The sequence below is a fragment of the Protomyctophum bolini genome, assembly GCF_963924005.1.
Source record: "Protomyctophum bolini genome assembly, chromosome: 4".
Classification (NCBI taxonomy): domain Eukaryota; kingdom Metazoa; phylum Chordata; class Actinopteri; order Myctophiformes; family Myctophidae; genus Protomyctophum; species Protomyctophum bolini.
In genome coordinates this window covers 626,373-654,070 of record NC_137865.1, presented here as the reverse complement: position 1 = coordinate 654,070, position 27,698 = coordinate 626,373, and the positions used below count along the sequence as shown (strand labels likewise).

Below are 27,698 nucleotides of genomic sequence, written 5' to 3'. Positions count from 1 at the left end.
AACTATTTGAATAAAGGTTGTACACGTCAGTGAAATTAACCACTGGGAAAATCCCTAATTGAGAGACTGCAGGCATAACAAGCCACCACAGCTCATGAAACATATAGGCTGCATGGCTAACAGGGCTTAGTGCTTATACCCTACCATCAGGCCCGGTTTGGCCGTTGGGAGGACCGGGACTATTCCCGGTGGCCTGCCTCTTAGTGGCCTGGCTGTAGCAGAAGAAAAATTGCTGCAGTACAGTGCAGCGCACTGCCCTTTATAAAAAGTTTATAAACACTGTTAATGGAGGGAAGAAGTTAATAATATAAATAACATCAGATGGTACATTTCGTACCATGTACGAAATGTGAAATTGCTGTAAAGGCCCCCAAAATGTCCCCCAAGGGCCCCCAAAATGTTGGCGCGCACGCACTGTGCGCGCTTGCGGTGTGGCCTGTCAGGCCTGATTTGGAGTTCCACTCCGGGCCTGCCTACCATATCTCTCCTTTCTCTGGCTCAATGACTTATACGCCCATGACAAATGGAAAATATTAATTTCATTGAGTGTATACTATTTGGAATTATACCAATAGGTTAGATATCAAGTTTTTGCGCTACGGGCCATTGCGACTGTGGCGGCGGTGGTGGCGGTGTTTTACCTATATGTGAGGACCTCTGCTTGGATTCATGGTGAGTGCGCACCGAAAAGTAATTGGAATCTATTTTTCTTGGCAGGGTTTCGCCTGGAAGGAAACTTTTGAACGAAGTTGAACGTGAGAAAGTGACGTTCACACACGTCAGAAATGAACGCGTTCACAGTGACGTTCATCAGGCAGAAATACAGTACGTTCAGTTCACGTTCAGCCGAAATAGGAACGCGTTCGTGAACTATCGTTCATTGAACACGTTCCGGTACAACACTGTATATCGGAAACACATTTAAAATACCCAAGAGATTCCGCACGATTCCACAGTAAGCTGAACATGTCCACGTTTGAACGGAGTTTCTAAGTGAAAGCTTAGAGTCTTTAGGTAGGACTAGTTAAGTGGCAAAGTTTTGTCCTTGTGATAACATGTGGCGCCGCTGCGTTGCAGCGACCCCACACTAATTATAATAACCTTATATCCAGAGCAGAGCCCATGTAGGAAGGTTTTCGGTGCTCTGCGCTGGCTGCAGTGTATGGAGGCTGAGGCTCTGCTTCATTCCAGTACTTGTCTCTCTCCACCAGGGGGAGACTGTCGTACATCTCATCAACGCACAGCAAGGACACCTGGGAGCACAGGACAAAATTATTAGCACACATGACAACTATTCCACAATCTCTGAGCGATACATAGAGTCTGGAACTACACCTCCCGAAAACCGAGTAAGGAAGCTGCCATTTCGGTTCACAGAAATATATTTGTAAAATATATTTACCTTTCATGTTTTTATTTCAATTTCTGCTAAGCAACGAGCTATATATATTAGATTATTTATATTTATTAGGATAAATGTGTGCGACTGTAAAGACGCTTTATCGCTTAGTCATGATAGGGCTTCCGTTGCTCCAGACTGAAGCGTTTGAAAACTATTCAAAAATGTTTAACAAAATAGTAAAAAAAAGGCAAAGACGTTTAGGGATAAGGGGTTTAGCAGTGACAAAGAATGGAGCCCATAGACTATATAGAGATAGCCATAACTTGCTAAATTATTTTTCCTCTAATGCAGGTGTTGGACATTACTTGGTTTCCAGTACAAACCTGTAAATTGCGGTCGACCAGATAGTTGGTTTCAAAGTCATCGTCATCTTCTCCGAAAGGGTTAATAAGCTGTTCTGCTACCTGACAACACGAAGAGAAGATTAATCATGTGGCCAAATTTGACAGATTTTTGAAAGCGGGGAATCATAGCTTCAAATTGACATATTGGTTGTTCAGTTTGACCCACCAGTTTTGGAGATATGGCTAATAGAGTAATGTCTTGCAGAAAACAGTGAGTTGAGAAAACAGGCTTGAAAGGTTCTGTGGACTCTAACATTACACCTAGCTACATGTTTAAGCATTTATTTCATATTTACATGTCTATTCCAGCTCTAATATAATTTATTTCAAACGTGCTCTAGTATGTGAAGAGTCTGCCTGCGAGACATGGTAGGTGAATAGGGAAAGTTAACTAATAGCTATCACAATGAAACTTCTCCAGTTGATTACTTATATTAAGACTAATATTTTTTGTACTACAAGTTTTCTGAAATGATATGTTTAAAGGACCACTTCACCACTTTTCAACCTATCTTCATATAACAGGTCCTCACTAATAACCATGAAAACATGGCGCAATTCTTTTCTACTCTGTCTGTCTCTCACAGGAGGGCTGTGGGCAAATCAGAAACCGTCTTCCAGTGACATCATCGGTGGGGAATACAAGCTAATAGAAACTGCAGGCTTTCTAGTCCTGAAAAGTTGCAATGCGAAAATGGAAGCCATCGTTCTCATGATAATGAAAATCTAACAATGTTTGTAAAAAAAATCTTGTTTAAAAGAAAATATGCCTAATGATGATGTCAGTGGAAGACATAAACTGCCCACAGCCCTCCTATGAGACACAGACTGAGTAGAAACAAATCGTGCCATTTTATCATGATTATTAGTGAGGACCTATTATATGAATATAGGTTGAAAAGTGGTGAAGTGGTCCTTTAAATATGCCAATTAGGCATTATATGCACTAATTTGCATATATTTACAAATCTGAAGATCGGATAAAGCCAGGTTCAAAATGATTGTTTCATTTTGTTGACATATTAGAGACAAAGAAATTTACAGAAGGGATTTTAGATATCTCTAATTATTACTCCACAAATCAGAAAATAATGTCAACAGGCATAAAAAACCAAATTGTCGGCATGTTTAGGTATAAAATGTTATGTAAATCAGGCTGTGAATGATATATCAACAAACCCATCTGTAAATATCTGCAGAATATAGTTATGAATAAGACTGGAAAGTTTGGTGTATGTGAGTGCATCTGAAGTGGAGATTATTTGTCCCAGGTATGAGGAAAACTCATTTTGAGTAAACGGCCTATAAAGAATTGTATTGTAAAATTCGAAGCCACTATTTTGAGACAAAATATCTCATCCAAACCTTGGCAACAACATAATGCCATATATCATTGGAAAGGTCTGGACCTCGAGCTGACTGTGGTTTGATCCAAATATGGTCACTACCTTTGTACCAACAACCAATCATGAAAATTGAGAGGGTGGATTTTCACCCAGCAAAACGAGCTGTCATTGGCTAAAATAAACTACTAAAATAAACATCTAAATATGTGTTTTGAATGTTTATTTTGCTTTAGTTTGAAAGAAAACATGTTTAGGAAGCAAAATAGCAACAAAAAAAGTAGCTTTCTCAGTTTTCCTCTGGTGAAAAGCGGAGGTTGCACAATGGCAGGCTCTCAGTCAAATAGTTGTTTTGCATTATTTCATTCAACCTTTTTCACATAGTGAAAAAGTTATTATTTTATGTATTATTATTAATATAATATTAATTTAATATAATATTAATTTAATATAATATTAATATAATATAACATTAATATTATATTATATTATATTATAGTAATATTATGATATTATTAGTTATTATTTTAGTCTTTAAAATAAGAATGCTCGTTAGAAGATACACCGTTTAGTTTTAGTCTTAGTTTAAAATATTCAGGTATAATTAGAAAGGTCTTCAAACGAGCATTATTATTTTAAAGACTAAAACTAAACAGTGTTTTCTTCTAATGAGCATTAGTGAGGACCAATTAAAATTAATTGGTATTTAAAAACTATAACTCTGCTTCCTTCACGTGCACAGGTCAACACCTCCTGCACAGTGCCCCATCACTGCAAACTCCATTGCGTCGCTCCTGCTGAGCAATGGCCGCTTCCCCAACGCAAGGACTTTACTCGAACAACATCAGCAAGAGTCCACGAGCTGCTCAGGGCCCCAGGGTGCGATTCCAACCTATCCATCAACTTCACTATGTAAGAAATCAATCTGGCCATAAAACGTCTTAAGACTGGTAAGGCACCAGGCATAGACTACATCCACCCGGAGTACATGAAACACCAAGGCAAGAAGGCAACTGACTGGCTCCGTTCCTTCCTCTCTGCATGCCTCCAATGCTCAAAGCTGCCCAAGATCTGGCGCCATGCCAAGGTGATTCCCTGCCGAAGCCCAACAAGCCGAGCGACGACCCAAAGGGATACCGGCCCATCTCCCTCCTGTGCGTACCCTTCAAGCTGCTGGAACGCCTCATCCTGGCGCGCCTCACCCCAGTGATCGACCCCCAGCTCCCAAAGAACCAGCTGGCTTCCGAAGCGGTATGTCAACAGACCAGGTGACCCTTCTGTGTCACGACATAGAAGACAGCTTCCAGGCAGGAGAGAAGGCTGGTGCCGGCTTCTTGGACCTCACAGCGGACTACGACTCTGTCTGGCTGTAGGGTGAGAAGGCTCAGGAACGGCGTCCCGCAGGGCTCGGTGCTGGCACGATGCTATTCAACATCTACGCAGATGACCTGGCAATTCTGCTCAGCAAAACAACCTGGGAAGCAATAGAGGAAGGCCTCTCTGAGGACATGAACCTTATGTCTTCATACCTGAAGGACTGGCGCCTGAAGCTCAGTGTTGAGAAGACTGTGGCAACAATGTTCGACCTCTACAACAGGGAAGCAACCCGTGGAATTAACATCATGGTTGACAACGCCCGGCTACAGTCCCAGTCCTCCCCGACATACCTTGGAGTGAAGCTCGACAGAACACTGTCCTTTAAGCAACACCTGGACAGTGTCAAGGGAAAGACCGTGCAGCACTGATACGGTGTCTAGCTGGCACGACATGGGGAGAGTCCACGAAGACGCTGCGCATCTCCACCGAGGCCCTATTGTTCCCCACCGCTGAGTACTGTGCCCCAGTCTGGAGCCGTAGCCCTCATGTCCAAAAACTGGACGCTGCCCTCAACAGCTCCCTACGGACTGTCTCCGGATGCTTACGAGCCACTCCAACGAACCAACTGCGAGTCCTTGCTGGAATCGCCCCCGCAGAGGTCAGGCAAGAAGCAGTCACAATGGCCCTTGCTCGGAGGGCTCAGTTGAGCCAAGCCCACCTCCTCCACAAGGTCGTCACAGAGACACCACAGCGCATGCGTCTCAAGTCCCGGCGGCCCTTTGCCACACAGGCCCAGGAACTGCTCCGCACAACACAGGCTGACACCTCCTAGGCTTCCTGGGTGAAGGCAAGATGGAGGGACCAGTGGAAGCCAGCAGAACCTTCCAGGCTTCACCACTACATTGACGATCCCACAGATGTTCCTGGCCAGCTCCTCCCCGCAAGGAGTGGACAACCCTCAACCGCCTGAGGACGGGTGTGGCACGCTGTGGTGCATCCATGCAGAAGTCGGGTCTCACAGACAGTGCCCACTGCAAATGCGGGGACCCATTACAGACTGTGGAACACGTGCTGACCAGCTGCCCTATATACCGGCTACCGAATGGTGATCATGGGCTAATTGACCTAGACAATGACACACTGGACTGGCTTGCTGCAACGGAGCTGAAGGTCTAAGGACATACGACAAAAGAAGAAGAAGACATGCACTTCTTCAGTCATGTGACCAGTTGTGTGACTAGTGGTCCACTTTGAGTGCAGAAAGCAGCGAGAAAAGATTTCTATCAGAAAGATGTATCCTTTCCTTAGAGGCTTTCTATCAGAAAGATGTCTCCTTTCCTTACAAGCTTTCTATCAGAAAGATGTCTCCTTTCCTTAGAGGCTTTCTATCAGAAATATGTCTGCTTTCCTTAGAAGCTTTCTATCAGAAAGATGTATCCTTTCCTTAGATGCTTTCTATCAGAAAGGTGTGCCCTTTACTTGTAGGTTTTCTGTCAGAAAAGCTTCCTCTGAGAAATGACATTGACGATTAAACACCTAGGCTTTTCCTCTGTGTTTAATCACCCTGTCGGGTACCCTCACGTAGGCTATAGACCAGAGACAGACTGATTCTGTCATCGAGTCACTTTCTATCAGAAACCTTTCTATCATATAAGAAGGTCCACCATGAGGCAGGCTTAGGGTTACCGGTATGTGAGCATTCATGTGATCAGAACATGTGAGCAGTCATGTGATCACCTTGAGCCAGCCCACGTAGAAGAAGAACTGCAGCAGGGTGAAGAGCGGGACGTAGAAGTCCACGTCATGACCCGGGTAACCCTGACCTGAAAAACACACGGAATACCCCTTTAAAACCCTGACTTGAAATACACACGGAATACCCCTTTACAACCCTGATCTGAAAAACACACAGAATACCCCTTTAACACATTAATACATTTAAAAAGAACCGCTTCACTGCCGGTGTTTTTCACTAACTTTTGAAGAATCACCCGATCGTGAACGTAGCTCCATTGCACGAACGTGTGCCTTAAAATGGCGCGATCGAATGTCCTAAAATATTTCACTATCACCAGTGACGACAAGGAAGAAAAACAGCTCCGCTCGCAGCCTGCCACCATTGTCTAAACGCAGCAGCCCTCAGAAGCCAGTGTCACTTGTTTTTTTTTAATTTATTTTGGTCAAGTGATCCAAACGTTAAAATCGGCCAACAAATTAAATCAACCCATTAGCAGTAAAAACCCGGGTAACCCTGACCTGAAGACACACGGAAAACCCCTTTAACCCTGACCTGGAAACACACGGAATAGCCCTTTAACTCTGACCTGAAAACACACGGAATACCCTTTTAACAATGACCTGGAAACACACAGTATACCCCTTTATACAAGAAGAAGAAGAAGAAGAAGAAGAAGAAGAAGAAGAAGAAACAACCCTGACCCGGGTCCAGGAACTGTCGACCAATCAGACACGCCAAGAAGAAACTGTAGACGGCCACCGTCACCACCTGGAAACACCACACACATTGTTATATACAGTACATAGACCAGATTATTATTACTTGCGCAAGCAGAGCACGCAAGTACTAGTTTCGTCCAGGTTCTGTATGCACCGTCCCAGCACTTTTGATGCGTATGCACCGTCACCACCATCGAAAACCATTGGTTTTATCAGGCACAACTAGTCATTACGTCATTTGCTGGGACGGTGCACACTGCATACGCATCGAAAATGCTGGGATGGTGCATACGGCGCAAATTAACCACAGTATACCGCTAATCAATTTACAAATTACATATACATAGAGGCTTGTTCCTTTAATCCACCCGGCACTGGTATAACTACCTGGTATAACTAGCTCTCAATGATGACGTAATAAAGATGTGGATTAAAGGACCCAATGCCAGAGTGTAATTGGTTTTCGATGGTGACGTAATGACGATATGTTTTAGTGTTGGGAGTGTAACTAGCTCTCAATTATGACGTAATAAAGATGTGGATTAAAGGATTTTAGATCATGTATATTTTAACAAATGTTAAACTATTATTACAGAAATTGAATGTTGACACCTATTACTCTGATCATGATTTAGTATTAATATCACTATAGTCCAAGTGACAATTGACAATTTACAATAAATAATTAGATAATTATACTGTATACGTGATAACGTATTTTATTTCAGTTTATATACCTTTTCTTTTTATCGGATATTGATGATTTATATTTCTTTGAGAAACTAAAAAGGGATCCAGATTAGTTCTAAATTGATAAAACTGTATTTCTTTTATAGATAGAAACTTGTGCCATACTTAATAATACTACTTTTTAAATGCATAAGGTAGGCATGTAGCACATAGTTAAACCTAATACTTCAACATTTCAAACGTTCCTTCACTGAGAAACTGAGATTTGACAGTTTGTAGCGGTCGAAAGTAGTGCAGTTCTAGTTATTATTATTATTATTGTAATTACATTTATTATAATATAGTAACATGTGTGCAGACCAGAGGATATGAACATTAATATTATTATTATAAAGTACAGTAACAGTAACTGTTTGTAGACCAGAGGCAGACTGATTGTAGTAGTAGTAGTAGTCGTAGTAGTAGGCTAGTCATCATTTTTCGACTGTGGTTGAGAGCATGGATTTCACAATACCACCCCAGACTTTCCGGTCCTTCATTGCCATCCCCAGTTCCTGCTTACTGATGCACGTGTCCCTAGCGATGACATCAGGGAATGACAGATTTCTACCTCTTGTCTGCTTTGAGGCAGGACTCTAGAGAAGAAGTGACGATATAACCTCATTGTCATCTCTGTAGCAGTGGCCGGCAAACTGTGTTCTTCTGGATCGGACTAGTGAAGAAACACAGGGAAGGTTGTCGTATATTAGATTAGTCGTTGGGTGGCTCTTCCAAGGCTTTTTAAGTGCCATCCAACAGTTTCTCTAATTTCTTTGAAAGTGTCGATGTCTCAGAGCCATAGAGTGGAATCGGCTCAACGGTCGTCCAAAATATTTTTACTTTGAACATCTTACTAAGCTGGATGACCAGATCTTATGCATGTCATGAAAGTCCTTTTGGGAAGAAGATATATATGAACCCAAATACTTGTAGTCTGTTTCAGAGGAGTGTTGTTAAGTGTTTTATAATGTGGTTATTGTTGGATCTCACCTCAGATTGAGCACTGGCTGGGTGGTAACGGGAGGATGTAGGAAGTGATAAAGGGAAGTGATGTACCTGTGTATTGTTGTTGTTTGTTGGAAGTAAAGTTCAGAGACTCACATTCTCCATCTGCTCGTCTCATTCCTCAACTTCCACAGTGGTGACCTTGACGTTTGAAATTGAATTACTATGAATGAGGCTGTTGCGCCGGCTCCCGCTGTGTATGCGGCGACAGTTAAACTGCCAGAGTTTTGGCAGCACAATCCAGGCCCGTGGTGCCAGCATATCGAGGCACAGTTTCACCTCAGAGGGATCACGGTAGATGAGACAAAATATTATCATGTCATCGCGGCGTTGGATTCCACCACCACTGGCAGCCCCAAGCTTTTTTCAGCAAGAAGCTCCGGGACACAGAGAGGAAGTACAGCACGTTTGATAGGGAGCTGCTGGCCCTTTTCCTCGCTGTACGGCACATCTGATTCCTGCTGAAGTGAAGAGAGTTCACCGTATTTGTGGACCATAAACCCATGACTTTTTCCATGGCCAAGACTACGGAGCCGTGGTCAGGACGGCAGCAGCGCCAACTCTCTGCAATCTCAGAGTTCACGATGGACATTCAGCATGTGGCCGGTAAAGACAACCTGGTGGCGGACTGCCTCTCCGGACTGCCTCTCTGCCTATCAGTCCTGTGCACCTGGGCATCGATTATATGGCACTGGCCGCTGACCAGCTCACAGACTTTGAGCTCCAGGCATTCAGGACGGCCGTGACAGGACTGGGGCTGGAGGATGTGGCGTTTCATGACAGTGGCGCTACGCTCCTCTGTAACGTCTCCATGGGCCAGCCCCGCCCCATGGTCCCAACTGGCTGGCGCCGCCGCGTTTTCGGCGCCATTCACTCCCTTTCACACCCAGGGGTGATGGCGTCGGTGAAGCTGGTGGGGGCCAAGTTCGTCTGGTCGGGCCTCAGAAAGGACGTAAAGAGTTGGGGAGTGTCCTGTGTGGCATGCCAGCGATCCAAGGTACACCGTCACACTAAGGCCCCCCTGGAGCCGTTTCTCATTCCAGAGAGGCGGTTTGACCACGTCAACGTGGACCTGGTGGACCCACTTGCCCCATCCCAAGGTTTCCCATACCTTCTCACCATGGTGGACTGGACCACCTTGTGGCCGGAGGCGGTTCCCCTGAAGGCGGAGGTTGCCCGTGCGTTCATCTCCGGCTGGGTGACACGGTTCGGCACGCCATTGGATTTCACTTCAGACAGGGGGGCCCAGTTCACTTCGGAGCGCCGTGGCCGAGAGCCTGGGAGTGAAACTCCATCGCACCACGGCGTACAATCCTAAGGCCAATGGGATGTGTGAGCGGTTTCACCGTTCCATGAAGGCTTCTCTCCGGGCCACGCTCACAGACAGAAACTGGATCGACCGGTTGCCATGGGTCATGTTGGGCCTGCATTCGGCCCCCAAAGAAGACCTGCAGTCCTCGTCAGGTGAGCTGGTTTTTGGGCAGCCGCTGAGGGTCCCTGGGGAGTTCCTCGCTGAGCCTTCTGCCCCTTGGTCCGCTGCAGCTCATCATTCTGCCGGTCGGGACACTGCAAGAACTTTTTCCCCGGTTCCCGCACATCACTGCCTTCATACTTCATACTGGTAAACATGGGGGGCAATAAAGAGCAGATTTCAGTGGATCATCTTAAACCTGCTCATCTGGTCCCAGACGAGCCGGTGGAGCCCCCACACCGGGGTCGTCCACCCAAGTCAGAGACTCACATTCTCCGTCTGCTCGTCTCATTCCTCAACTTCCACAATATTTACGTATTCAGTTTTCGTCTTGTTGAGATAAAGACCAACACAGTTGGAGGCATGCTCAAGTGACTGAAGGAGAGTCTGAGCATATTCCAATGATTGACTGATACGTGCGATGTCATCAGCGAAGTCAGTGTCAGTGTTAAGAATTTCAAACATTTTGGCTCTGTCCACCGTATCAAAAGCCTTTGTGAAATCAACAAAGACTAGTGTGAGATTGATAGCTGTGATTCCTCAATAATCCCACATAAGCATATAGGATTTGACTCAAAGTGGATCTACCACGTCTGAATCCGTTTTGGTTGTTTCGGAGAAGAGGCTCAACGAAGGGGATAAGACTATTAAGGATGAGTTTGTTGTAAAGTTTTGCAGACATTTCCATAGTAGTAGTAGTGTAGTAGCAGTAGTCAGTGACACTGACTTCGCTGATGACATCGCGCTTAGCAGTCAATCATTGGAATACGCTCAGGCTCTCCTTCAGTCTCTTGAGCAGGCCTCCAACTCTCAACCAGACGAAAACTGAATACATATTTAGGTTCATATATATCTTCTTCCCAAAAGGACTTTCAAACTAGGAAGGGTCTGGCCTGGTCAGCATGCAATGACATGCATAAGATCTGGTCATCCCAGCTTAGTAAGATGCTAAAAGTAAGAATATTTAGGACGACCGTTGAGCCAATTCTACTCTATGGCTCCGAGACATGGACACTTGGAAGAAACGGTTCGATGGCACTTACACCCGCCTTCTAATGAGAGCGCAAAATATGTCTTGGAAGAGCCACCCATCGACTAATCTAATATACGGCAACCTTCCCCGTGTTTCTTCACTAGTCCGATCCAGAAGAACACAGTTTTCCGGCCACTGCTACAGAGCTGACAATGAGGTTATACTGTATCTTCCCTCCTCTAGAGTCCTGCCTCAAAGCAGACCAGAGGTAGAAAACTGTCGTTCCCTGATGTCATCGCCAGGGACACACGCATCAGTAAGCTGGAACTGGGGATGGCAATGAAGGACCAGGAAGTCTGGCGTGAAATTGTGAAATCCACGATCTCGACCATGGTCGAAAAATTATGATGATGAGCAGTAGTAGTAGTAATAGTAGTAGTAGTAGGAGTAGGAGTAGGAGTAGGAGTAGTAGTAGTTGTATAAACTAAAGTACAGTAACCTGTGTGTAGACCAGAGGCAGACTGATCCAGTCATAACTGTAGAGCTTCATGCACTTTGTCCTCAAACTGTTCAGTTCCTAAGGAGACAGAATCACAAGCTGTTCAGTTCCTGAAGAGACAGAATCAAAAGCTGTTCAGTTCCTGAAGAGACGTAATCACAAACTGTCTAGTTCCTGAAGAGACGTAATCACAAACTGTCTAGTTCCTGAAGAGACAGAATCACAAACTGCTCAGTTCCTGAAGAGAAGAAAGAGAAAGACAAACTGTTCAGTTCCTGAAGAGAAGAGACAGAGAGACAAACTGCTCAGTTCCTGAAGAGAAGAGACAGAAAGACAAACTGTCTAGTTCCTGAAGAGACAGAATCACAAACTGTTCAGCTCCTGAAGAGACAGAGAGACAAACTGTTCAGCTCCTGAAGAGACAGAATCACAAACTGTTCAGTTCCTGAAGAGACGTAATCACAAACTGTCTAGTTCCTGAAGAGACATAATCACAGCCAGTCGGCTGCAGGCAAGCCTGCTGGCTCGATTGCATTCAACTAAGTAACCTACTGGTGCTTATCGGCTGATTTCCATAGGAATCTGATAAGATGCGTTCGCCCAGGCTTTTATTATTTTTTCTTTTTACAAAACGCCTGCGGTCCCCGAGGCTGCCACCATCTTACCGTCAGAATGGAGGACAGTGTTGTAACAGTGCTCTTACCGTCAGAATAGAGCATAGCAGTGGGTGTGGTTTTCTGGACCCACTGCAAAATATGCCATTCATTTTTCTCATAAGGATTTAGAGAATCAAGCCACCCAGGATTCCGGTGAATCATGACCATAATACCTATGATTCTGTGATTTTTTAAAAATAAAAAACGCTAAACAAAGGGTATTTATTAAATGTAGTATATCATACAATTTCAATTATTCAATTCAATTACTTTTTTTTCCACAGAATCAAAGGATTTATGGTCATGATTCACTAAGATCCTGGATGGCTTGATTCTAGGCTTAGAATAATTGATCCTATGTCCAGCTTTTAGTGTTCAAACACAAACTCTGTCCTACACAAACATTACATGCCATTGACAATGAATGGACAATTTCCAGCATTTGTGTAAACTGTAATTCTGATTGGCCGGAATGAGATTATGTATGATGATATCATCATCATCATAACCTTTATTTAAACTCGGAGTACAATTGAGGGGCAAGCCCTCATTTTCAATGTAGCCGAAATTCAAAGCATAAAATACAAAAAACAAACTCAACAACATACACTCTACAATACAGAAATATCAAAATATGAAATGTAAAACAGAAAGTGTCCAAAGCTAGAATAAACATAATAAATAGATGAGACTCAATTAAAACAGTTACATTGCTGAGTAAAAGTGCTAGAAATAATTTCCCTGAATTGACCTAGGGAAGGCAGTGATCTGATTTTTAAGGATTTTTGGAGTTTGTTCCAATCAAAAGGAGCACTGACAGAAAAAGCTGCTTTGCCATGTTCAGTTTTTGCAAAAGGAACCTTGAGGGTCAGGAAGTCACCCGAGCGGGTCTGATACGGACTTGGGTTCTGATCCAACATAGAACAAATGTAAGAGGGGACCATTCCTGAGATGGCTTTGAAAATTTAAATATACCAGTGCATGTCCCGCCTTTTGGACAGAGAGGACAAGCCTGCGTTCCTATAGAGTGTACAGTGATGCGTACCATAGCTGTCACCAGTGACCCACATTAGGGCAGAATGATAAACCGTATCAAGGTGCTTTAAAGTGGATGGTGCAGCAATCCTATAAATAATATCTCCATAATCAAGAACCGAGAGAAATGTGGCTTCAATGATTGTTTTTTTACAGGATGTCGGAAAGCATGCTTTGTTCCTATAGAAAAAAACATTTTTTTGTCTCAGTTTGGTGACCAGATTTTCAATGTGGAATTTAAAAGACAATTTCTCATCCAGCCAGATGCCAAGGTACTTGTATTCAGATACTTAATTGAAGAGCCATTGGAAGATAGTAAAAAAACGTTTTCTGGTCTAGTGGTTCTAGCCCTGGTGAAAAGCATGAACTTAGTTTTGCTTGTATTTAGAACAAGCCTGAGCTCATATACAATGCTATGGGAAAAAATATGAATTGGAGAGTTTTCAGTGGGCCCAGAAGACCACGCCCACTTGCTCTGCTCTATTGACGACAGTGATGTTACCATAGATAGGCTACATGGCTCACCCGTGCTGTCTATGGCGCATGTACTTTTTAAATAACCATAACTTGCTAAATGTTCAACCGATTTTCGAACGGTTTGGTTAATTAGCGCCCATCGAAACCGAGGCTCTGCAGAAAAGGTAGTACCGTCAGAATGGAGGACAGTGCCACGTCGTTGTTGATTCGTCCTTCCGTCCGGGCTCTCAGAGCCAGGTTGACGAACCACATGCAGGGAACCCAGAACTTGTTGTGAGGAGAGGGCAAGGCTTCCAGATGCCTCAGCTCCTCATTGGTCATCAGTCCTGAGTGACACACAAACACCAACCAATCAGAACTCTTCCTCATTGGTCATTAGATTTGAGTGACACGCACACAAACATACACACAAACACACACCAAACAATCAGAACTTGGCTGCGTCCGAATTCATTCCCTAAGCCCCATATAGTGCACTACTTTGGGGTTCCGGGTTGAAGAGGCAGAAATTGAACCAGCGAAAGAACTCAACACAAATGTACTTTTTAAACTTTCGTTTTCCTCTCTCTTTTCTTCCCTGATGGCGGATCTCGTAGCTACAGATCTCGAGACAAATGATCTGTGCATTTATTTGAAATAGTTTTATTTTATTTATAATAAAACTATTCAATAGTATTACTAATCCTCACCCAGGCCCAGCGCATGACGTTAGGAGAGGAATCAGTTGCTTGCTGTAGAATATATTTGTGAGATTCTTTATCACAAACGTAGGCTAAATACATGCATGTGAGACACATATTAATTGTGTCCGAACATTTTATTAATATTCATTCATTCCTGCCATGAAAAAATAAGCTATCTAACATTATTTCATTGAATTGCGATAAATACATTAAAACTTAATTATGTAGGCAGTCATAAAGGACTGCTGTTTCTGTTAACACCAACGTCCGTATTGTGAGCAGAGCTTGTAGATCGGCGGTACATGAACCCGCGGACCTATAGCGCCCTCTACCGATATTGACGTCAGAGTCGGTGCTCCCCATACAGGGAGTATTGTCCGAATTCATCACTATTTGAGTCCACTGAGTCTGGATCCCCGTATGGGGAGTAGAGAGTAGGGAACAACCCTAGCAATTCGGATGCAGCCCTTGTGTTGAGGAGAGGGCAGGGCTTCCAGATCTCTCAGCTCCCCGTTGGTCATCAGCCCTGAGTGACACACACACCAACCACTCAGAGAACACTTCCTCTGTGGTCATCAACCCTTACAGACACACACATAAACCAAACAGAACAGTTCTTCTGTTGTCAACAACACTGAGTGGCAGACACATCAACCAATCAGTATAGCCTACAATTTACAATTTACAATTTACAGTCCAGCACTGAGAAGGCATAGAAAAACACATTGTTTTAGCCTGTAGATGTCGGTAATTCCCCCTTTCCTGTCAATCACTACCCAGCTCCGCCCCCTCAACCCCTCCATACCTCTCCGCCCCCCTCAGAGAAAGGGACTGTTCTTTTTTTTTTTCCTTCACAAGTTCGCAGCATCTTACTGCAGCCATAGCAACGCTGCCAGTGCCAACGCACGCAACTTCTTCTCCTTTTATAACTATTTGTTTATAGTTTATATAAAATGTTATTTATAATAAGACTATCACTGCATGTATGTACTGAAGGGATGGACAACAACATGTATTCTCTATTCAATGTCATCGTACGAGCAACAGTTGGTAAACAAATAAACTCCTGCAATATCTCACCCCACGACCACGTCGACATAAACTTGTGTAATGTCATCGATATCATACTCAATGACTATAGCCTATCATTATTCGCCATACTTTTAACGTGGATTATATCACACGAGCGTTGGCTGCGTTGCTATTCCACTGTATCGCATTACAAGAACAATAATGAGCACATGCAATCAAACAGCTGGTGCACGCCACGAATCAAAGATTAATAATAGTCAAACACACAGCTAATGCGGGTAGTGGCAGTGATTGACTATAAATTAAAAGTAGGCTACCATGAAGCACTTCGGAGTGCTGGCGATTGATTTTTTATTGAGTCCACTCAAATAGTACTGCACAACAATTTAACACAAATCATTGCAGTATAAATACTTATAGTTGGGATTGGGACACGAATGCTTGGTATTGCTCCTGGGTTCATAAAAAGTTTGGTTGCAAATCCACTCTGAACTTGTCCGAGATTTGAAAAACTTTCTGGGGTGAAATGATGTGCGCACACCAAGAGTCGCTTCTTTGACAACTTGGTTGGAATATCACCATCAAAAATAAAATTCATCCACCTAGAGCGTGAATCTTCATCTAGGCCAGTTGGTGGAAAGTGCAAGGACTTGTGTTGATTGACACAGCCAACAACGGAGCAGATTGCTTTTTCTCTTGAAGCCATTATTATTATTATTATACTGAAAGAATGTACGGTCAGAATGAGGAAGAAGAGAGGAGAGCATAGAGGAGGAGAGACAGTCAGGTGGAGGGGAGGAGAGGGGCGGGGAAGAGAGGAGAGGGGCGGGTAGTAGAATTGGTAGGTAGGGAGCAGAGGAGAGGGTGCGGAGGTTTAGCGGTACATTACGTAGGGCTCCGTCGTCCAACCCACGAGTCATATTTGCATAATTATTCACAAAAGTCCAGACAGCAGAGAATACACTTAATGTTCAAATTCCGTTTTTGTTTTGGTGAAATTTATGTCAAGAAAAGCCAAAAAACACAAAATATATACAAAAATGTGTTTTAAATGTCACAATCCCTTTAAGCAAGAACAAAAGCATGGGAATACATCACATGAAAGCATTTATCATGAAACATGCGTAAGCTAAGAAAGTAACAGTGGAATATCTATATAATGAAACTATACATATAATCTATACATATATACTACTATGCTATACATAATTATGTACTATGGCGTGCTATGACTATATACAATGTAATTCTAGTGCTGTCTACATAACATGCTATAAGTCTGTATCAAATGCTATCTAAGTCTACAGAAATGCTATCTAAGGGGGTAGGGTAAGTGCTATGGGCCATGATGGAGTCTGAAAAGGTGGGTTTTCAGACTACGGCGGAAGATTGGGAGTGATGCTGCAGTTCTGACTGCAATGGGAAGTGCATTCCACAGTTTTGGAGCCAGAAGGGAGAAGAGTTTGGGACGTGTGGAGCATTGTCCCGGCATTTTTAGTGAGGGTACTTCCAGCTTCCCTGCGTTGGCTGATCTGAGTGCGCGGGAGGGTTTGTAGGGTTCAATCATACTTGCAAGATATGGGGGAGCCATACCTTTGGTTGCTTTGAATGCCAGCATCAGAGTTTTGTATTCTGTGCGGGCAGCGACCGGGGCCAGCCTACAAGTCACTAACAAGCTCTGTGTAGACTATAGAGTGTACATGCATAAAGTGAGTGACACATTTTTAGTGGCAAAGTGAGTTTAACGTTTAACGTCATTTAATCCAATCAGATTCAGGTCTGTCAAGGCCAGAAAGTACTTATATACCAGACAATTTTAAAATGAAACTTCTGCGACCCAGCCCAGGGGTTGAGCGAGTGACGTCAGGACTTTGGTATAGATTTCACCGGCGTCCACTGTAGTGCTGACATAATGAATTGACATTATTCCTATAAAACAAACGTGTGTTGAACTATTGTTTTCTCTCTTTTCTGTCCTCTCGTTTGTTTTCTTTCGTTTGCGCTCGTTTGGTTGTTTTTCTCTCTCTCTCTTGTTTGTTTACTTACTAAATGAAAATACTCGCACTCTGTAATGACGTCACATCAGTAGCACTCGGGTCGCGCTGCAAGTATGACGTTTTGGATAGTTTGATACTTCATCTGGTCATTGCATTCAGACTGAGACAGATCTCCTCAGATCGGATTTAAATCCGATTTGAAACCACCTCTGAATGTCACATTTGAAAAAATCTCATTCCTGTCTGCATTTAGACTTATTTAAACAAATCAGATTTCTATCTTGAAGTGACACAGATCTGATTCAGGCTACATTCAGGCTAGATTTGGCTGCCAGTGTAAATTAGGCCTTAGCGACATGCTGTGGCTCTGCACAAGAGGGACTTGGGGTTTCAAGCTGCAACCTCCTGGGATAGGGTTAGGTGGAAGAGAGGTGTGGGTGGGTGCACCATAAATATAAAATCACACCCGTGTGAACCAAGTGGTGCGACTCCCCTCTCTCTCTCTCTCCCCCCCCCCCCCTCTCTCTCTCTCATTAGCAAGCAACAGTGCAGTACTACAGCGCCCCTACTGGCCCCTACTGGTATATACTGGTGCTCACTAACGTCACATAGGTATACATGTACAACACACGGACCAACACACGGACACGGACATTGCTGCTCCTTGGAGTGGTTGCACGACTAAAAAAAAATAGATGGCTCATTGGCCACTGCAGTTCGTTGGAGTGATTGGAGCGGAATAATTTACACTGGGAGAGGAAGTACGCCGGAAGTGTGGAAGTGTGGTTAAATCACACTGCCACTCAAGTGATTACTGGCCAATCACAGCGCATCTTTTCCGGGACTTACAGACCCGAACATGCTCTCTGTCAACTATAAAAACACAACCCCATTGGTGTATTATAATTACTAGAAGTTTGCAGAACTTCGGCCTGCTCATCCTAGCGCCACCCGTCGCAAATGGGAAGAAGGCAATAGCGGAAGGGCGATACTCAATACTGTTTTTTTTACTTGGAAAAGCAAACATGGCAACCATGATGTTTTCATATATCCAGTTGCTTGGAAAGTGCAAAGTTGGCAACCTGGCTGAGTGGCCCTATTGTTTGTTTGTTTTTTTCGTCTAAAAGCAAGCATGGCAAGTGGCAATGTTTCTATATACAAAGTTGCTTGGATGTCGTAAATTTGGCAACCTAGAGGGAATAGTATACTGTACTCTTCTGTACTGTACTGTAGTCCTCTGTACTGTACTGTACTGTACTGTACTGTACTGTACTGTACTGTACTGTACTGTACTGTACTGTACTGTACTGTACTGCGCTGGATGTCATAAATATGGCAACCTAGCAGGAATAGTATACTGTACTCCTCTGTACTGTACTGTATTGTAGTCCTCTGCACTGTCCTGCACTGTGCTGCACTGTACTGTACTGTAATACTCTGCACTGTCCTGTCCTGTGCTGTACTGTACTATACTATACTGTACTGTACTGTACTGTACTGTACTGTACTGTACTGTACTGTACTGTGCTGGACTGGACTCCACTGTACTCCACTATACTGTACTGTAGTCCACTATACTGTACTGTACTCCACTGTGCTGTACTGTGCTGTACTGTACTCCACTGTACTGTACTGTATGCCGTTGTACTGTATTGTATTCAACTATACTGTATTGCACTGTACTGTAGTGTACTCCACTGTAGTGTACACAACTTTACCGTACCGTACCGTACCGTACTGTACTGTACTGTACTGTACTGTACTGTACTGTACTGTACTCCTCTGCACTGTCCTGTCCTGCACTGTGCTGCACTGTACTGTACTGTAGTACTCTCCACTGTCCTGCCCTGCGCTGTACTGTACTGTACTGTGCTGGACTGGACTCAACTGTACTCCACTATACTGTACTGTAGTCCACTGTACTGTACTGTACTGTACTCCACTGTGCTGTACTGTGCTGTACTGTACTCCACTGTACTGTACTGTACTGTATGCCGTTGTACTGTACTGTACTCAACTATACTGTATTGCACTGTACTGTAGTGTACTCCACTGTAGTGTACACAACTGTACTGTACTGTACTGTACTGTACTGTACTGTACTGTACTGTACAATTCTGTCCCATATTGTAGCATACTGTACGCTGTAACGGTTTGATAATTAAATTGAACTGTTACTCTTTTTTAAATTACGAAAAAAAAAAAATTACGATTATTGACTGATCTCCTTTCGACACAACTGATTTCTGTAGGACAGGAATAGCTGAATTGACAATAGACACACAGCAAACAAACTCATGAGAACACAGCGAAGTAGTGATGAAGTTAGGTGACTTTTTATCCAACCAGATTAAATAATAATAATAATACAGCCAGTTGTAAACTCCCACAAAATCAAAAGAATGAGCTGAAAGTTCTCAACCACCGTTTGAACGAATGTCCGCGATGTACGCACGCACGCACGCACGTACGCCCGCTTAAATAGTTTATTAGATAGGTCTGTAAGAAAAGAGTAATTAAAGTCTGCGTCTCGATCGTGCACGCCCGCACGCTCCTATATTGTTCCTTGTCGCTCCGTAAATCCAAACTGCTCCAATAACGTCCCAGAAAGAGGGGAAACCGAAATGTCACTCCAAAAAGTTATGCAAAAAGTTAAAGGGATCCCCAGAAGCGATATAATCCAAACGTAATGATTCCAGGGCAAACAACAACAGTGGATCCTCGCGGGGTGTAAAAGAAAATGTAAACGGTCTCACCCAGTCTCTTCTGTGTTGCAGTATAGTGCGCTGCAGTGTGGCCTTAGCTATATTCCACCTATAGCGTTCGAGCAGAGTTTATTATTTAATAAATAATTGATCAAACTGATCCAGGTCTCCCGTGGACTTCCTGGATGGTTTGCCTCTCTCGTTTCGTTCCTCCCGCGGGCCGGCGACCAACGCCTCTTTTGTCGTGCGTCAGACAGCCTCAGACCCGTCAATCAAAACAATCCCCTCAAATAATAACATAGGCTTTCAAAACACCCCTTAAACAATAACAAAACAAAACATCTTAGGGCCTTACCCTTAAAGGATGGCGTTAATTAAGGACCATTATTACATCTGTGACATACACTTTTAAATGCCATAAATAAAATAAATCCTTTTCTTAACTTAATGTGTGGCAGCGCTACAACGCTACTGTACTGTTCCATACTGTACTGTGCTGTGCCTTACCATACTGTACTTTACCGTGCTGCTGTGCCCTGTGTATGTGTGTGCGCACGTGTGAGTTGTGTGAAAGTTGTGATGAAATTTGCATCGCAGCGAAATGTTGCGCAATAACAGCAACATAATAACAGCCCCATTACAGCCTGGTGAAATTGTCCTGTAATGGGGCTCTGGTCTCAGGCTCGCCCACGAGTTGCCCTCAGTCCTGGCAGGGGCGGCTGTGGGGGGTTCCGCGTGGATCCCCCCAGGCCGTGGGAACGTCGCTAGATCCTGCGCAGGTATGCGCCTGAGGTCCAGAATTGCCAGGACGCCTCAGGTATAGCCTGGTTGACGAATCCGTAATCCCGTTCTTAGCGCAATGGCACCATTCCTACCGTGGGCAATCCTGGCCCGGGCTGACTACCCTCCACATGTTGGTATCGGACTTATGAAGTCTCAGCCACAGAAAGCTGTCATGTCGTTTAACGGGGTGAAAGGTGTTCTACTGGAAACCCCTGGGGTGAACTAGCCATTGAGCTAAATCCGTCCCCCCTTGCAGATGCTCTGTCATCGACCCTAAGCCATTCCAGCCTGTCAAAGTGGGCAGGGGTGAGGAGGGTTCGGGGGGTGAGGCAAAGTAGGATCCTCCAGGATGGAACCTAGGTAGGTAATTTTATCTTTTCGTGTGATAATATAATATTGTCACAAACTCTAACCAAGAAGCCATCTGCCTTGCTGAGGTTACTATTTGATCCAAAGAGAGAAGATAGTTTGTTCAGGGAGGCTGGGCAAGGCAAGCATGAAGATCAGCTATTTTCAAAATAAGAATCCTCCCCCACCCTACTATGCATGCAGGGCCACCCTGAGCTGGACAGTCTGCGTCGGAGCTACTACCAGTGGCTGACGGAGACGGGCCAGGAAGAGAAGGCAGGGGGCCATCAACCTCTACCTGAAGGCTGGCCTCCCCGCCAAGGCCGCCCGTCTGGTACAGTACAGTACAGTACAGTACAGTACAGTACAGTACAGTACAGTACAGTACAGTACAGTGGAGTACCGTGGAATATAGTGCCGGGATTTTTGCGAGGGACATGGCGGCTAAATATTCAGGTCAAAATCAATCAAAATCAAATCAATCATCAAAACATCCTTGCCAGAGGTTGGTCACGGAACCTATTGATTGTGACTCTACTATGGAGACCTGTTCCCAGAAGGGCACTTTTTTAAGTTATTATTTATTACAATAATTACATTTGTATTAATTGGTTGAATCAAGACAAGCTCAAACTTTAGGTATGATGTTTTTTTATATTATGTTTTTTTTTAACGTACATGAAGACATAATCTGAGTTATATATCTTGTTTTAGTAATTTCTATAGATAAAATGCATTATTGGGTTATTCATATTCTGGACTTCCCCACCCCAAAAGTGATGACCATTATTATCTTACGGCCTATTATCACCTAATCACCTCCCATTCAGAATGACCTAATTGGTATTTTCAGGGGATGGGTATGTCTAAAGAAATATTATTTAAAATGAAAATTTCCATAGAACCATTGGATATTGTGTAATAGCATCCTAGGTAATGCAGTAACAGCATATTAGACAGGAATTTATGTTTTTCTTGTAAATGAGAGAAAGTAAAGGAGTCCTTACCACAAAATCGCCTAAATATGTCAGTATTTCTTTACGTAAATTACATTCTGACTCTTTGTTGATGTAGGGTAGACACCTGGGTCATACCTCAGCTAATTTCAAGAAGAGTGAGCATTCACAAGTTATAGCCTTTTTTTGTCCCCTTTGCCCTATAGAGCGTCGCAGTCCCGCCTCCATGAGAGACACGGAAAATAAATCCCCGTTCATTTTCCTCATAGACTTTTCAGAAAGTATTTATTTAAAGACGTTTACGCCGCGGACAAAGCCAACTCTTGTTGTGACAAATCATGACAATAAACACAATGTTTTGGGCCAAACAAAGAATTAGAAAGGCAGGCAGGTTACAACACTTTATTTGTTGTTTTTCTTCTTTCTAATTATGTGTTTGGTCCAAATATTGTGTTTGTTGGCATGATTTGTCAAGACTCGAGTTGGCTTCGTACGACGGTTAAAAGGTCTTTAAATACTTTTGAAATGTCTATAGGAAAAATGCATTGGGATTAATTTCGTCATGAAAGGGGGCGGGACTGCGACGCTCTATTCGGACTGGCCTTTTTCAGAGATGGGGTAGGTCTAATGAATGATTTATTCTTCGACGTACAACGTGTTCCATGCTGTAAATAGCTGTGCGTTGTGAGCTTGTAGATCAGCTATTTTCAGCACGCGGAGATAAGCAGGCTGTGAGAACTGAACTGAGGAATGAGAGCCTTCACAATAAAAGAATGCAGCTTTCACAAGTTGGCCCATAATAAAGACAAGGAAAATGCAAAAGAGCAATTTATTTTCTCCAAAATGTTAAAAGATATATAGGCTATAAATTGAACGAAGTCCATTGAAATCCGTTCTCACTCTCACACAGACACACTGAAAGAAAAAAAAGAACGCCACTTTAATGCATGGCAAGCGCAGCAGCACGCGCCGTCAATGAACCACTGACGGCACGTGCTGCTGCGCTGGCCATGCATTAAAGTGGCGTTCTTTTTTTTTCTTTGTCAGGCTTTATCGGGTTTCGGGCCTAAAATTATGGTAGTTTTTAGGGTCGAGCCGAGCTTCAGGCTGACCCAGATAGGGCCTGGCCGGGCTTAAAATTTCGGGCCCGATGAGAACTCTAGTCCCAATACCATGTCAATACCTTTTCAGTCAAACTTAATTTAGTTCAGTTTGGCCTGGAGATGGCCATAGTTTTCGTTGTTATTAGTTAGTTGGTTTTAAGTTAGGGGAGGGGGAAACAGCTTCGACGTCCCTATAGGGGGTGGCCTGCCCCCCCCCCCCTCATTCTCCTGTTTTGGCCGGCATTTCCAGGTCTTCTTTGTTCTACTAAGTTGGTAAAGTACCAGTAAAATGTATTTTGTTTGATATATTGTTTGTTGGTTTAATACTTCTGTGGGGAAGTGGTTAATAAAGACCATTAAAACTTGTCCACTCTGTGATGTCCGTCCTTATGTTGGGGTCTCCAATTTGAGCAACTTGTTATTTAGCATATTTTGTTTGGAGACCGCAACACAAGTCATGGTGCTCCTTTCATGTAGATTTTTGTGTGCCTGCCATCTGGTGTGCTTCTTCAGCAAGACTACTCAGCTCTGGTGCTGTCAGGAAGAACCTATCCCTAGCACTGGCATTCTGAGTAATGCCCACAAGGCCTCCAGTGACCTTCATGATGCGATTGATGTGCTCAAGTACATGATCCACCCCAATGGCACAGAATGGTATCTGATTCTTATTGACAGTGAAATGACCATCCATAAATTCTTGGTAGATCTCTGTATCTGTGGTCTGCAGGGCCTTCATTTCTCAGACTGGAACCAACCAGGCATACTTCTGCTTGTCATGAGCAAAGAAGCACATTGAGGGAAGAAAGATGAAGTTCCCAGAGTCCATCACGGGTAGCACGTATGAAAGTGTATATCAGTAACACCATCTTCATGTAGCGCCACACAAACTTGAAGAGGGAAATGTTCGCTTCCTTTTTCTTGTCAAACTCTGCCATGGCCTCCAGGACTTTGTTGGACTCTAAGGTAGCTAGCATGGACTGCTGCTCCTTTAACACGTCTTGAACAATGTGTTCAATACAGCTTTTGTCAACCAGCTGTGCCGACTCTGTACTCTCTAGGCTTGGATACTCTCTGAATAATTCTTCCACAGAGGTCAAACAGGGCTTGAACTGTTCATGTGTGCTTCTAGGGCCCTCTTCATGTGCTTCGCTTCTAGGATCTGTCTCGTTGTAGTGGGGCCATATATATCTGCCTCATTCCAGACTTCAAGCCCACTATCTTCTATGATGTTGCCAGCAGCCCTCAGTGCCGTCATCACAGTATGCATTTCACCCAGCCTCAGCACCCACTTACCCTTGCAGTCATCCCTGGTCATCTCTATAGTTGCTTTGCACGTTCATACAGGGCCATGTCCAGTGTTATCACAGTCTTCCTGTCAGGGCCCATAACCATGCAATTGATCTGTTGTGTCTGCTTCAATACTGTTATCATCATCTTTGCACAGTTGCATGACTTAATTGCAAGAGTTTAATTTATGGATTTAAAGAAACAGACTGTGAGATCACTTTTATCAATCTATTAAAAGCAAAACGGATAATTTCCTACTTCCAGACTAATTAATACACCATATATGCAGATTAAACTAATTATACTATTAATTACTAACTACAAATACTCAAGTAGTCAAGAGTTTCAGATCATCTCTCTAAGTCAGCTAAATGTGAAAAATGCAGCAATTTCCTGATTTTAACGTCGTTTTTGCATAACTTATGCTAATTATGGTAATTAGGAAAGGTTGTATGACTTCACAATGGTAACGGATGATTTTCTGCACATCACAAACATAGACTTAGACTCTTAGATCACCTTTTATAAGTTACCTAGAAGCAAAGTTATTGCCATTTTCGTTTTTGGCAATTCATTAGCTAATTATGCTAATTACACATGCAAAACCCAACAGATTTTTTTTTGGTTGGTATTCTGGGAACCCCAAGAATCAAGATATACCAAAAATTAACATTCCAAAATCACGGGCATCAAAATCTGATTGATAGACTCCTCTACTAACATTCCCGCGCATAACCAAACACACTCAATATCTATGGGTATTGCTATCTAGAAGGAGAACATGGGCGTGGGTGGGGCCAATGGACGGGGGCTGAGGCAATGGACGGGTGCGGTGCGGTCGCTCATTCGAGATGTTGCCTGATACCGACAATGAGCCTCTCTGAATTAATTACTTTGTATATCTTTTGTTTTTGTTGCATTTTGTTTTGTTCACACACTCGCGCACACACCAGGGGGGCAGTCAGACAGATATTTTGTGAAGCCACTGAGGAAATCGGGATTTCCTGAAAGTTCATATAATGGCCTGTTGTGGCGCTGTCATTGGGCCCAAAAAAACCCATAGCCCCATAGAAGTCCATGTATTTGGGCCCAACTTTACCTAGACTGTATTACCTTAATAAACATGGTCATGAATACTTTCTTCTTCCAGTCACTAGTTTAAAGTCTCATTTCTAATATTCTTTTTGGAAAATGATGGTCCCATTTATTAAAAAAATGACCATAAAGTCGCGTATGTTCTGAGGGGCGTGGCTACCGTTACAGTCTATGAACGGGATCCCCCACCCACTCGAGTCAAAATAAAAACCAACGGAGAAGAAGGGGGGAAGTCCCGCCTCGTTGTCTGGGCCAGCCAATGGGCCAGCTGGGCCCAAACGGATCTAGAAAGATGGCGATGTACACAAGGAAGGACTGACAGGCTTCATTTTACGTTCATGTTAGACCCAGGGAACGCTTTGTCCATATTTTTTACAGTCTATGGCACACACACACACACACACACACACACACACACACACAAACCCCCAGCCTGCACGTACCGGCCTGCACCAGGTGCTCCATCGTGGGGAACCTCTTATAGACGGCCGTGCTGACCGAGCGGTAGATCAGGACTCCGGACAGGTTGGCGTAGCGCATCAGCGTGCGTCGCGTCAGACGTGCACTGTCGTCGGCGCCGCGCACGTGACCCGCCACCAGCGCAGCCAGCCGGTCGGGCCACGGGACGCTCTCGAACTGACCCCACCACCTGGACACCACCAAGGTCACGTAGAAACCTGGAAACAATATGGTCATATTTTTACAATTAAAAAACACACACACACACACACACACACATATATATATATATATATATATATATATACACACACACACATGTGTGATGTATTATGATATCATAACTCACCTAGAATGAAGGACACAGGGATCAGTTCTCCATAGTGGTTGCAGTAGAGAGAGAGCTTCTCAAAACATCTCTTCTGATCATCAGCCAACACAAACCTACAACACACGCGTGCACGCACGCACCCACGCACCCACGCACACATCATCACCATCATCACCATGTGACGAAGCACATTTCAATGTTTTTCTGCTTTATTTTCCCTATGCATGTTATTGTTTATGAAAAGAAATGTAACGCGTGATGCTGAATACTTAAATAGTATTATCTCTATTCACTCTATTCACAAGAATGTTAATGGGGCTGTACAGGGGTGATTGACAGCTGTCAGGGACTGATGTCGCCACCCACACTAAGGTTTCATAATTATGGAGGGAGTGGCACACAGGGAACAGGGGGAAAACTGCAAACAGAGGTGTAGGCCTACACAGGAGAGAGGAGCTCCAGGCACCAGATACAGTTTAATTCACAAACTGCCGCCGTGGTGAATCGGTCATCCCTCTAGTCACTAATGGGATTGTGACTAGAGGGGTACCCCAATCGTGTTTTTCCGTTGGATCATTCAGAGCGGATATTTTATGTTTCTTTGGACTCCTAGGAGCACTTAAGGAACTATCGTAAACGGCCGCGGACGCGCGCTTCATTAAGGAAGAGGACGAACGCGGACTTTATTTATTTGTTGAATACTTAGCGCGGTTTTGCGCACTTGGCTTTGGGGGGATTGTTTATTGTTTTGTGCATTGTGAACGTTGTGGCGCAGGACGCTACAGAGAGCGTCGGGACTTGTTTGGGGGAGGGAGGGGTTTTGAAAGAGTATTGTTTGGTGATTTCAGTTTGTTTACCTGTTTATTTCTTTATGGTATAGGGAGAGCGACAGGGACAGACTCTACCAAGTGCATTGATTTAAGTGTACGCCGTTTGTTTGATAATACACTTTTGCTGCATCTCTATATAAATAGCATAAAAATAAATAAATAATAAATAAACTATAATCCTACGATCCTGTTGTTTATTTTTCCTTAGTTAATGGTTTTCCTTAAGTGATAAAGGGCAATTGTTACAACCATCATCATCATCATCATCATCATCATCATCATCATCGCCACAAACCTACAACACAAACATATCCTACACAGTCCCTTCAATTCAACAGTGTCCGTGGGCTGGGCTGTGGCTCAGCGGTCCAGGCACCTTGG

The 27,698-nt window shown here is 43.7% G+C and overlaps 1 protein-coding gene across 1 annotated transcript in view; it reads right to left on the bottom strand.

Annotated features, from left to right (window-relative positions):
• The window catches only part of best1 (bestrophin 1), a gene marked incomplete at both ends in the record, with an annotated part of 32,777 nt that overhangs the window by 3,531 nt on the left and 1,548 nt on the right, over window positions 1-27,698 (bottom strand). The window contains 8 exons of the mRNA XM_080761181.1: window positions 1,102-1,253; window positions 1,726-1,806; window positions 6,144-6,229; window positions 6,846-6,912; window positions 11,541-11,618; window positions 13,880-14,034; window positions 26,141-26,374; window positions 26,506-26,600. Of these exons, the coding sequence (XP_080617307.1) occupies window positions 1,102-1,253; window positions 1,726-1,806; window positions 6,144-6,229; window positions 6,846-6,912; window positions 11,541-11,618; window positions 13,880-14,034; window positions 26,141-26,374; window positions 26,506-26,600 (948 nt within the window). The remainder of the gene's footprint in view (window positions 1-1,101; window positions 1,254-1,725; window positions 1,807-6,143; window positions 6,230-6,845; window positions 6,913-11,540; window positions 11,619-13,879; window positions 14,035-26,140; window positions 26,375-26,505; window positions 26,601-27,698) is intronic.